We start from the raw sequence: 13208 nt of genomic DNA, 5'->3' as shown, positions 1-13208 counted from the left end.
TGTCAGAAGGGATGTTGGATGGACAGCTGAGTCTTAGGTATGCAGCCCCATGACACGATGGCTGTGTTGCAATAGGCAAGTTTCTTCCCAGCTCTAGGCCTTTCTCCATTTGTAGAATGGTGGGAGGCGATGGTCGTTTGGGCTTGCTCACTGCCAACAGCTTCTCCTGTTTCAGGTGGGATTTCTATGTGGTAAGGCTCTGCTCACAGTGGGCCCTAAACACCATGGAATTAATGTACACTAGAACTTTGGTTAATTGGTTAAACCTGCTGAAGGGCTTTTGTGGAGCCCTGGTGACAAGGTCCATGTGTTGTTTTTGTTTTGTTTTGTTTTTTATAAAAGGAGACCTTCCAACCAGAAAATACTTATTGGTATTTCAGACCAGCAGTCCTTGTGACTTTTTAATGACCAGAGAGACTTTCTTTCTCCATACCAAGACTTCACATTTGCACTGTTTCCCTATGCCCAAATGTACTGGTTAAGTAATAACTCTCCTCATTTTTAGTTAGCAACAGCACATGTAAGTGCCACACAGAGGTTTTTAGCATCAGGCCACAGTGTCAGTGAACTAGGCTGATGTAATTCTATCCACTTCTGGCAGAAATCTGACCTTTTAATTATACCTGAGGCTCCATTTGGGGTAAAAGTGTGATTTTCAAGAAATGTCTTGTACTAATAGTAGTGACAATGGCGGCAGGTATTTATGAGGTATTTGTCATACATCAGGTCCTGCACTAAGGGCTTTAAATACACCATCTGATCTAAGCTATAACTCTCTTGTGAGGAAAGTACTGGTATTCTCATCCTGTCGAGTAGGAAATAGAGGCTCCTAGAGATTATGAAACTTGCACAGGATAAGGTAAGTGGTCAGTGGCAGAGCTTCCTTCCCTACTTTCAAAGTCAGCACTCTGATTGTGCTCTGCATGAGAGCCTGAAATTAGCCTGAAATTTCCAGTCCTGAAATTAGTCTGGGAATCCCCCGACTGTCTACAAGGACCCCTGGGGATCTAAGGACCCCAATCTAGGAATCCCTGTACTGGATCATGACCAAAGTAAGGGAGGCCATGCCTCGCCACGACTGAGAGCTGCAAAAAACCTGAAATAGAAACACTCTGTACAGTAAATAGTTAACTAGGAACGAGTTATGACCAAGGCAGAATAAAGAAAGGGCTCTTCTTGTTTAAGTAACTGTTAAGAAATGTATGCATTTATACACAGTTGGAGGAGGGGAGTCCTTGTAATAATAATAATCATAATAACTACTGTTTGAGCGCTTACCACTGAGGCACTCTGCTAAAGTACTTTCCATGCCAGCTTTCTGCCATTATTCTGATCTTATGGGTGAGGAACAAAGGCACAAAAGAGGCAAATAGCTTGTTCAAGGCCATCAGAAGTAGTAAGTGGCTGATCTGATTTGAACCTGGCAGTCTGACACTAGAGAAGCCAGCTGGTAAGGGGCTAAGCGGACCAGGCAGAGGGTGGTAAGATGAGCACCAGCCTGGAGTGGTGTGTGGGTGTGATCCTTGCTGAACCTGCCTGGGGAGATGGAGAGGGGTGAACGGCTCCCCAGTCTCCCCAGCAGGTGGGATAGGGAGCCATCAACGCGACAGTGATGTTTCTCTGTGAACACATTGAAGTCTGCATCCTAAAGAAAAATCTGCCCAGAGCAAATGGACTGAAGACTAGCTGCCCCTTTATATTATCTGTACTGCTTTTCTCTTACATTTTGACAAGTAATCAGTTTTTCTACAAGCTGACAAAGTCCATGTGCTTAAGCTACTGAAAGACATTTTATTTCTGCACATTTTCTGCATTCTCTCCCCTCAGCCCAGAATTTCTTTTCTATAGCTTCTCCACAAAGCGAGAAATTCAATTCACCCTTTAAGACATCATCTAACCCTCTTGGTCCTGAAAAAAATCCCTTGCTCCATCCTCAGTACTCTTGTTACACAGAAGGGGTGACTATACCATTTAAGACTAACTTATATGAATTTTTTGCTGTTTATGAACTCTTTTCATACATTCCTTTCAATTGATCACAAAAGGCCTAAGTTCACATTCCTTTTCCAAAACTCTGCAGGTGAGATGTACATCAAGAGTTCAGAACCATGTATTATCTACAACCCCCTATGGGGGTTGGGGCAGCCCTCTGTGATCAGACCCATTGTTTTTGCAGCAAAATGTATGAATATTCACACTGAGGGGGATGAATAATGACCACATAAAAACTTCACAGTAGATCAGGCTTTCCCTCCAAATGAGTTGTGAAACAAAAGAAATCAAAGTAGAACTGTCAGTTTACAGAACTTTCTGGATTTTGGAGTTGCAGATTCCAACTTGGATTTGGATCCAGGTCTTTTCAGACTCCGTTCAGGGCCCTTTTCACCTCCCTGTGTCTTATAGCCACAATGTGCATGTGTGTTGGCTCCCCAACTTGGCTATGAGCTCCTGAAGGGCAGAGAACTCTTAGTTGTACCTCAGTGTTTTGCAGTGCCTGGGACCAAAGCAGCGCTCAAGAATGCTTCCTGATGAAATTACCCAACTTTCCTCCCTACTGAGAAAACGTGGCATAAAGTGCCAGCCAGGGCAGCCCTGGTGGCGCAGTGGTTTGGCTCCGCCTGCAGCCTTGGGTGTGATCCTGGAGACTCAGGATCAAGTCCCACATCGGGCTCCCTGCATGGAGCCTGCTTCCCCCTCTCCCTGTGTCTCTGCCTCTTTCTCTCTGTGTCTATGAATAAATAAATAAAATCTTAAAAAAAAAAAAAAGTGCCAGCCATTTTAAGGGGGTGGGGGCAGGGAGAGGCTCGAGCCATAGGGAATTAGCTGTTGAGGCTTATACTCTTCTTCCTGGTTCCGGGCTGTTTAGGAAAAGAACTTTTTTTTTTTTTTTTTAGGAAAAGAACTTTGAAGGATGGGTACAAATAGAAATGGAGATTGTCTTTAAGAGAGTTTGGTCTAAGGAAAAACCCATGGCTCTTTTCCTCACAGGAAAGTGCGGATCAGTTTTGCGGTAAATCAGTTTAAAAATCTAGATGATAGGGCAGCCCTGGTGGCTCAGCGGTTTAGTGCCGCCTTCAGCCCAGGCCTGATCCTGGAGATCCCGGATTGAGTCCCATGTCAGGCTCCCTGCATGGAGCCTGCCTCTCCCTCTGCCTGTGTCTCTCTCTGTCTCTCATGAATAATAAATAAAATATTAAAAAAAATAAAAATAAAAATCTAGATGATAAAAAAAAATAAAAAAAATAAAAATCTAGATGACCATGGTCAAGATGGGAATACTGGTGTAGGAGCATGGGTTTGAATCCTGCCTTGGTCATTTACCAATTAGATAAACCTCAAAATACTCATCTGTGAAAGGGGAAGAACACGAGAACCCGGCTCTCAGAATTGAATGAGTTAATGTACATAAAGCACCTGATACACAATAGATGCTGAAGAGATGTAAGCTGTTAACAGTGGCAAGAATGTCCAAGGAATCCTTTGGAACAATTAGCTGGCTATCCCTTTGAAAAGAATCACTGTATCACAGAAAGGAAGACAGTACCTTTTTGTAAAACTCAACGAATATTTTACTGACAGTCGTACTCAGTGTCAAGTACCCTGCCAAGGGGTTTAAAGATAAAATCTGCGTGGGAGCTTGACTTAGGTGGTCACTGCGAGAGGCACCCCCCGAGGCAGGCTTGGGGTGCTATCCCTGACTGTTTAAGTGGCTGGTGGGAGAAAATGCTGGATTAACAACTGGGCTTGAATGAATGGTACCTTCATTCAATGAAGAATGGTACCTTCATTGGGGCTTGAAGGATAAGCAATTTACTGGGTGGACTGAAGGAGGAAGGCAGGCTTTCTTGCTAGAGGGAATGGCAAAGAATCTGACTTGATAACTGGCCAGGCAGTAGGTGCAGTTTGGACAGGAGCCATGGGAATGGAAGGGATTTTATAACCTGGAGTCTCTTAAACAAGAAATGGCATTGATGTCACTTGGTGACAAACTCTGTGTAGGGGGAGGGGGAAGTCTTTGATGGCTCCTGGGTTTCTGGTGGAGGCAACTAGATGTTGACACAGGGAGGAAGGAACAGTGGCTTGGAGTGGGGCGGAAGGTGTTATATTTGGAGCTTGAAGTCCTGCAGTATGGTATGGGGCAGAGGGCACTCCAGGCTGTGAGTCAGCTGTGTGTGGCTGGAGTCTGGGCAAGCAGATCATCTTACTCTGGCTGAACAATTAAATGACAACTCATGCTGACAGTTTACTAAGCTCCAGGCGTTGTGCTTAACATTTTATGTATATATATGATGCTGTTTAATCCTCAAAACACCTATCAGGAGGGTGTTATCATCCCAATTTACAGACAGGAAACTGAAGCTCAGAGGAGTAATGTGTCTTAGGTAAGACTCTTAGTAAGTGGCAAAACGGGATTTTAAGCTTGACTCTGAAGCACAGACTGTTGAATGCTAAGCTGGCCTCCTTTGCACTGTTTGCCCAATTCCCATCCTGAGAGATAGTATCAGGTATTCTCTGCGGCAAAATACGTTTGAGAAATGCTGCCTACTAATCGCCCTTTCTAAGATTCAGGCTGTGCTGCCTACTAATCGCCCTTTCTAAGATTCAGGCTGTGCATCAGAGTCACAAAGGCTGGGAGAAGTCATCCAGGGAAAAAGCCCATGTGGTTCTGTGTAATTCAGAGCTTCTAGAGTTAACTAAGCTGGGAACACTATTTTCATAGCACACTAAACAAACGCCTGCCCCCAGGCAGCAGTTTGAGAAACCCAGCACTGGGCTACAACCTGCTCCCAGTTCTCTTCTCTGTCTTCTGGATAGCCTAGCTTCTCTGTGCTGCCTGAAATTCACAGCAGTGGGAGGGAAGGAGAGTCGAGCAGGGATGAGGGTCTAGGAGATGGAGTTGAAGCTGCGAACACAGGTGGGCGAGGGCAGGGGTGGCCCTGACACATGCTGCTTGCCTGGCAGGAGGTATGTTGGTCCAGCTGCATCTCACCAGGGAGACCGGCCCCAGCCTGCCCCGTGGAATGCCATTAACACCACAGACACTGCTGTTCTGCGCACAGTTCTAACAGCGTCGTCAAGGATACCATTCTGCCGAGACAGGAAGGAAAACGGGGGCCAAGTCTGAATTCCAGGAGTTGGACCTTTGGTGTAATGATAGCAATTTCTTCATTTTTTTTTTTTTTTTAATTCACCAAAGGAACTGGTGGCTGGGTTCTGGAGTGCAAATGAGGCACCCAAACACAGTCTGGCTAGATCTCAAGTCACTTCCCTGGGACTGTTCACGGACTTCCCCTGTGAATGTAATGGCGCCACGCAACTCGGAGGGACGCCACTGTCTTCACTCAACAGATCCCAGACTGGATAAGGTCACAATGAATCCTTTGAGGCCAAGGCTGTACACCTGTGATGGCATATGAACTACAAGGGAGACAAAAGCGGGCAGAAGAAAGAACCTTTTGAGATGGGGGAAAAAGAGGCCAGTACTCTGGGGACTGGCTCGATTCTATTTGCTGTGTAAGGCAGGCACTAGCCAGCTCTGTGAAGATCTCTTTCCCGCCTTTGGCATTTAATTAGCCACCATTTGTACTTCTCTTGCATCTTCCACTCCATCACCTCAAACTGATTAATATCATCTTGAGAGGGAAGAATAGGCGGGGAGAGACTGTCATGGGCCACACAGACTTTTTCACCTACTCACTATAGACAGCCAAGAATGTGTGTCCAGCATAGGGCATTGGGTGAAGGTAACTACATCTTATGTGGCTTTCTCCACGGTTTTTGGTCCCCATGGTCACAGACAAGCTGCCTTCTGTGGTTTGGTGAAATGCTTGGTGTGCTGGGTACACTGTCTGGAGATCTGATTAATAATTAATAATTCATAAGCAGGGCATACTGGGAATTGTGTAAGAATGAAATTCTTTGGTTCGCAGCTTTGTAACAGCTCACCCCTCAGCCGAGGTGGTTGGTGGCCTTGGTTGGTGGGGTTCTAAAGGAGTCCTGGGCTCTTAGGGAAAGTTCCTTTCCCTGAGCCAAGCTCATACACTCAATGTCTCTTGGTGTGCTTTGCACACCCACTTGCCTCCCTGTGCCTTTTCTGCCTCAAAGTAATCTTGCCCTCCCACCATTCAGGACTACTGGCACTTCAGTACAATCATTTTGAATGGGAAGGAATTAGAGACTTAGAGGAACTTCTGGAAGTTTCTACCTGGGGTTGGCAAAGAAACCCTCTCTCTAGCTTCTCAATCCCTTACTTTCTCTCCATTAAGATTACCAGTAAGCCTGTAAATCCCATAATATTCTACAGCTGCTGACAGCAGGAAACTTGCCTGAAGGGAGCTGCAGTCTGCTGCTTCGTTTGCTGAGGTCTAACCTTGTTGATCCAGAGAACAAGACTGGGCCACAGCAGGGGGACTGAGTCCCTGTCTGCAGCTGCTTTTGTCATTTTGACAGGTACAAAGATGACCATGCATCCCCTGCCTGGCAGGCTACTGATTATGATACCAACTAGGAGTAAAGGGGGCCCTTGGTGAAATTTTGTACCCAGGGCCCCTGATTTCTAGCTGCAGCACTGCTTCCTGGAGTTGCTAGAAACACCACTGGCGAGCAGGCAGTTCAGTGTCTACTCAGTTTCACAGCTGTCAGGCCTGCACAACTCCTGGATCAAAGAGCACTCAGTCTTCTATCCATTCCCATGGTTGCAGGATTATGTGGAGAAGGACGCTAAAACCTCACCTTATCTCAGCAGGAAAAAGTGCTGCTTGGGGAGAATGGGGCAAAGAGATGTATAGGTTTTGAAGTATATAGAAAACGGAGCTGTGACAGTTTATTACTGGCAAAGAAGATGGGACTGGGTGGTGGTGGCGGGAAGAGACAGCATGTGTGCTCATCTTTACCACTGCTGACTTTGGTCAACCTCTTCATTTTATCAATAATAACTGAAAAGACTGGAGACTGGAATGAGATTTCCTCATTTGAACAATGAGTGGCAGAGCAGGGACCAGAACCCAGACCGGTGCTCTTGGGGGTGGGTCCCAGTGACACATCTTGAACCACATATTAACCTCATGGCAGCTCTGCTTTTCTTTGTCTAAAATGACCCTTCCACCTGCTCCAGAGTGGTAAGGGCCTGGAAGCACACTAGAGAACTGCAGCAGCTGCCTGAAGGGCCAGACAAGCATAGTAACTTGGGGCTGCTCTGGTGGGGGATGGAGGCAGCTCTCCTCCCACACACTCTGAACATAGGGGGAACTCCAGTGTGCTGTACGATATTTCCGAGCTCTGCCTGCCACGTTTCACCCTCAGCGTTTTGGCCCTCAACTCCACAGCCTAGGGTGAAGTCCAGAGGGAAGGTAATGTACAAGTGTGACAGGATGTGGACTCCAGCTTGAGTTTGAGTCCTCAGTGATCTAAAGCTAGTCCCCTCGGAGACTGATGGAGCGGACACCTCCCTCAAGGATCACATATTGAGTGTATGGTAGGCACATAATAAATATCTGCTAATCAGACACACCAGGTTTTCTCTTCCCTCTAGGCTTTTACACATGTACCCCCCAAAAGGGGTACCTAACCCCCTCAGAGTAGTCAGAGAATGCTTTCTCTGAAGGCACAGAGGTCTAGGTCGAGTCCCCCAGGAGATAAGGTGGACAATATGTGAGGAAAAGCATAGAAATACTCCAAGCAGAGGTACCCCTTTTCTGGGTGCCCACAGCAGTCTAAACATATCCTGATATGGCATTTTCCCCACAGGGCTATGGTCACCCATCTCCTGGACTCGGGTGTGAGTTCCTTAAGGGCAAAGACCACAGACTATTCGTCTCTGCCTTGCATGTAGAAGGCCCTCGAAGAATAACTCCTGGCTAACTTACTAAACCAATGAATTCTGTTCCCTCCTCTTTCATTCATGACCACAATAAAGGGCTCTAAGAGATCAATGAACAAAATCCAGTTCTCAACAGAGTGCCAAACCTTTTTTTTTCTTCAAAGTATTGTAATTCTGGTTTAAAAACCACATCACCTGCATAGTTTTGGTTATAAACACTGACATCAACTAACTGTAAAAACAAGTCCCCTGAGAGTGAACAGTGTCCTAAAGTGAGGCCTTACTACCCATACAGCTTGGGTCCTCACTACCTGCTCCCCCAAATTCCATTTGCTTAAGACAGAATGGGTTTGTTTAAGAGTTTCATAGCTTCATTTCATTTTGTGCTGGCAGCAGGCAGGTGAGAAAGCTGTGATGATCAGGATGTCATTTTATGAAAGCTTCAGGATCTTGAAAAAGGAGACCAGACAGAGAATAACATTCCTACCATCTTCCCTAAGGTGGGGCTGCCCTTTCTATGAAGGGTAAAGACTTGGGGTCACCTGAATGGCTTATAATTTCACCTTCTCTTCTGGCCTATCTTCTCCATTTTATATGCCATCTCATTCTCAAAAAACATGAGATGATTGTCATTGTTTCTTTAGGTCTCTATCAAGGACTGTTATAAAGAAGGGTCCTAGTTGTATGCTCTTGGGCAAGTAACTGTCAAGCTTAAGCCTTAGTTCCCTTATCTGTAAAATGGGGAAAATAATGACCGAATTGGATTTTTGTGATTTTTAAGTTCCATAATATATTTGGGGAACTTAGCCCAATGCCTGCATAGTAAACCAAAGCTGTTTTTACCATAATACCCAGAGAATGGCAAAGTTCTGAAAGGGGACTTTCAGGAACAGAAGGAAAAGGGGACATTGGAGTTTCTATGAACTGATAGAGAACCCAGAACTCTGCACAAGGAGTATGGCCATGGGGACCTCTGAAATTTCCCGAGTTTATAATTCTTCCAAGTTTATCATTTTCTCCTGCAGTCTCACTACACTTAGATCAGTAGTTTGATCCTTTAAATGAAAAAGGCCCAAGTGCTTATTTAGGGGAGTTCACTTGGGAGGGGGAGAAAACAACTCTAGGGGAACGGGGAACACGGCTTAGTAGAGAGACCAGCTGGAATGTTTGGGGGCCAATTGGAATGAAGAGGACATTCAGAGATCCCTGGATGTCTTATTCTGAGTTCTGTACCCCTCACACCTGAGCAGATCGTTCCTCATTTCCTCCCTGCTGCTCAGTGAACACCATAAGCTACGCTGGTTTGGGGAACACTCTGCTCAGACTCTGGGCGGTTCCACGACCCTGCCTGGTGTAACCTGACCCACACACCCAGTCACTGGCATACTTAAAGGACACCTGATTCTGTGACAGTGTGGTTACCCTAAACCTCCAAAGACTTGACTACAAAGAAGAGAATCCCGGCCTCTGGCTTCAGTCCCTACACGAACAAGTCAAGTTGCCTGAATCTGGGTCAGAAGGGAAAGCCACTCTTCTGCAGTAGAGGGAGAATTACTGCCTGCCTAATAGTCTGTATTCACAAGGGCAATGGTTTCCAACCCTGGGCAGGGCATCAGAACCACTTGGGGAGTTTAAAAAACAGGTATGTTCAGGACCATCCTAGGCCTACTAACTGCCTCGGGGAAGTGCCCGGGAATATGGAGCAAGTGCCACAAGTCATGGGGATGTGAAGCCAGGGTTGAGGAATGTTGCATGAAAGTATCATGTTTTGAACTTCTGGGAAAGAACTAGGGTTCCAAACAAGGAGACCAGAGCGCTCTCTTTTTTTCCCTAAATGGCATTTGCTACCAGATCAGATTTGTTTTGGATTCCTTGGCTCTCCAAGAGGAGGGAATCAATCAGGAGGCAAGTGTACTCAGCTGCCTAACCTTCCCAGGCCTTTCCAAAGGGTCCCATCCTCATCACCACAGAGTTCAATTAAAAAAAAATTTCTTAGAGAAATTAGATTCATAACTACCATTTTTGGAACACTTGTTTTGTGGCAGTTCCTGTACCAGCCAGAGAAACTAGAAGCCTGTGAGAGAGGCACCACATCATTCCCATTTGGGATGCATTCCTGGAAAATGGTATTCATCAGAGCTTTACCAACCCATTACAGCAGTCCTCAGGGATAGGTCTTCCCAACACGGTGATCAGTACCAATGATTAACATACAATTTGAGGGGTACTGACTGATGTGTCTTCTCAGTATTCTAATGGTGGCTGTGGATAGGCTGAGTGCAAGACCCTGAATTTAACTGAAGCTTATCTCTTCCAGCTGTCAAAACATCTGGCTTGAATTTCTTTTTTTTAAGTAAAAATATGGAATGCATCATGAATTCGCGTGCCATCCCTGAGCAGGGACCATGCTAATTTTCTCTGTACTGTTCTACTTTTAGCATACGTGTTGCTGAAGAGCGCACTCTGCCCTGTATTTTAACCATAAAAATAATTCCATGTTTGCCTATCCTTTGGAAAACAATCAGACCATTTGCTGGGAATCAGAGAGTTGTAATCAAGGGACTGTAGGAGAGTACACAGGCACTTTCAGTGGACAGCATTAGATTGATCTCAGCTATTTAGCACTATTAGCTATACGTGTACTGTTGCCATGTTTAAAGATGATGTAACTGAGGCTCAGAGAACTTCAGTAACCTGCCAAACACACAGAGCTAGGATGAAGTAAGGACTGGTCTCCAGGTCTGATTCCCAGACCAGTGCTTCTGACTTAGCTCCACTACAGTGACCCCAGTAGCTCTTCTGAATGGTTACAGTCATTTATGAGCAGATTTATAATGGTTGACAATTCACATACTGTTTTTATCAGCCACATGCAAAAATCATGGGTTAAGATCTAACAGAATTTTAGGAGAACATAATCGTAAAAGTAATGAGGGCTCAGAGGGGCTGAATAACTTGTGTAAGATCAAACAGCTACTACTGGGTGGAGTCCGTATTTGATCTTAAGGTCTGTAAAGCTCCCAAACAGGAGCTTTTATTAACTGGCTAAATGCACATATACAGTGTGATAGAGAGAAAGTCATATGAGATAGGATTAGAAGCTATGGGTCCCTGTCCCTGTCCTGATCTTTATTAGCTCTATCACTTTGGACAAGTCCCTTCTTGTCTCCTGCAAACTGAAAACAATGATCTCCCACCTACTTTCTGGGAAGTCCATTCAAATGGACATAAAAGCATTCAGAATATAGTCTCTCTCTCTCTCTCTCTCTCCCTCTCTCACACACACACACACACACACACACACAAAATAGAGCCTAGGAACTCAGGCAAATCAGTAAGACCTAGGTTTAAATGTTGACTCTGCCACTTACTGGCTGTGCGACCTTGGGCAAGTGATTTTTACCTCTCTTACAACTCAGCTCTGTCACTGACAAAATGGGGTTAAATCAAGTACCTACCCTAAACGTGAGGATTAATTGAGAGGATCCATTTGGACACACCCATTGTGTGCCTGACACATAACACCCGGTCAGTCAAAGTCATTGAGGGATAAATGGATAAAATAAATGTGGTTTACACATGTAAATGGGAGGCATATATATAAAGTAGTGAAATAATGTACATCATAATGTTACATATTAGATATATAAAATAATGGAATATTATTCAGTCATACAAAAGAATGAAATCTTGCCACTAGAGACAACATGGATGGACGCTGAAGGCATTCTGCTACATTAAATAAGTCAGAGAAAGACCAATACTGAATGATCGCACTGCCAAGTGTATTCTAAATAAACAAAAACCGGGGCACCCGGGTGTCTCAGTGGTTGAGCAGCTTCGTTCCGCTCAGGGCGTGATCCCGGAGTTCCGGGATCGCATCCCGCATCCGGCTCCCTGTAGGGCACCTGCTTCTCTCTCTCTGCCTTTATCTCTGTCTCTCACGAGTAAATTTTTAAAAACATATAAACAAATGCTTTAAGAAAAAAAAAAAAACAAATAAAAACCAATCTCAGATACAGAGAACAAACAGACTGGGGTGTGTGTGTGTTGCACAGGGCCAAATGGGTGAAGGGAGGCAAAAGGTACAAACTTCCTGTCACAAAATCAGCAAGTCATGGGGACCTTACCTACGGCTTGGTAATTACAGTTCGTAATACTACACTGCATGTCTGAGAGATGCTAAGCGAGCAGACCTTGAAAGTTCTTCTCCTCAGGGAAAAAAAAAAAAAAAAAAGAAAATCATGTATGCTGACAGAGAATTAACTGGACTTACTGTGGCAACCATTCTGCAATATTTACACATATCGAGTCATCATGCGGTACACCTAAATCGAATATAATATCGTATGTCAATTGTACCTCAAAAAAAAAAAAAAAGTTAGCTACACTATTACCGTCACGACTGTGCCTCTCCGGCCTTCAACTACCTGGAAGCACCGACTTTCCGAGCTTCCCAACGCGCCGGGGGCTTCCGTCGGGGTCCCGTTACTCTCCGCCTTCTTCGTTCCCCCCCCCCCCCGCCCCGGTCCCTCCTTCGTCAGTCCCCCCTTCTCCACAGCGCGTCCTAACCCCCTCCAGCAACCCCTGGCCCCGTTTAGGCGCCGCCTCTTACTCGACGACCTTGGCTGGGTCCCCATGGTGCCCATAGATCAGCGCCCGGACCCGGGAGGGCTCGGCAGGTGCGGAGCAGGGAGCGGCGGCAGACCAGCCGCGGCCCCAAGCGAGGGACGGGGTTCGCGTCCCCAACAGCGCGCCGCGGCCCCACATGCTTCCGGCAGAATCTCGGAGCCCGACAACGCGCTGACGTCATCCGCCTGCGCCCGCGCGCGCCTGCGCCTGCGCCCCGCCTCCCGCCCCGCCCCGCCCCGTCGCGTGACCACGCCCCTCGCTCCTTTTAAAAGGTCGCCCTCTTCCTCGGTGGCCCGCGCTGTGGCGCCTGCGGAGGCCGCGCGGGGGTGCGGGGGCGCGAGGTCGAAGGTGGAGGTACCCGAGGGAGTTGCGGAGCCTCGGCGCCGGTCAAAGTTGTTCTCCCAGATAGGAGCGTCTGAGAGCGGCCCAGCGCTGTGTCTGCAGGCTGCGATTCGGTGTTCGATTTGCGGGAAGTCATTTACCCTTCCCTCCCAGCGCTCACCTGTGCCAGACCTTTTAGGGCATCACCTCGCTGAATCCCTGCTGCCCTGGAACAGCACAGGGAGGCAAAGTTCACCTCCTTTACCAATGAATAGCGTCCGTGTAACTTGGTGTGGAGATGAGAGTACTCAGGCTCGGAGCTAGAAGATTTAGGTTCATCTCCTCGTCCTAAAGCTTTCTAGTTTGGCCACCTTGGGCTAGTGCCTGAAGCTCCCAGGCTATTTCCCCATGGGTCTGCAGGAGAAAGGTGCTCTGG

General features: G+C 46.5%; 1 protein-coding gene and 1 non-coding gene across 5 annotated transcripts in view; both read right to left on the bottom strand.

Moving 5' to 3' along the window:
• MECR (mitochondrial trans-2-enoyl-CoA reductase) overlaps window positions 1-12639 on the bottom strand; it is a 30731-nt gene extending 18092 nt beyond the window's left edge. For 2 of the 4 annotated variants that reach the window (XM_025447071.3, XM_025447072.3), the window contains exon 1: window positions 12435-12639. In XM_025447071.3, coding sequence (XP_025302856.1) covers window positions 12435-12589 — 155 coding nt within the window. In that variant the 5' untranslated portion in view covers window positions 12590-12639. Of the gene's footprint in view, window positions 1-4781; window positions 4895-4955; window positions 5089-12434 lie in introns of those variants that run through there. The other 2 variants (XM_025447073.3, XM_025447074.3) reach the window with 2 other exon arrangements.
• On the bottom strand, window positions 10175-10279 carry LOC112660717 (U6 spliceosomal RNA). Its single transcript, XR_003137157.1, has one exon. It is a non-coding gene; the product is annotated as a U6 spliceosomal RNA (small nuclear RNA).
• Window positions 12640-13208: the final 569 nt, after the last annotated feature.

The sequence above is a fragment of the Canis lupus genome, chromosome 2, assembly GCF_003254725.2.
Source record: "Canis lupus dingo isolate Sandy chromosome 2, ASM325472v2, whole genome shotgun sequence".
Classification (NCBI taxonomy): Eukaryota; Metazoa; Chordata; class Mammalia; order Carnivora; family Canidae; genus Canis; species Canis lupus.
Note: the sequence above shows the minus strand (reverse complement) of the source record. Positions and strands in the feature narration are given on the sequence as shown.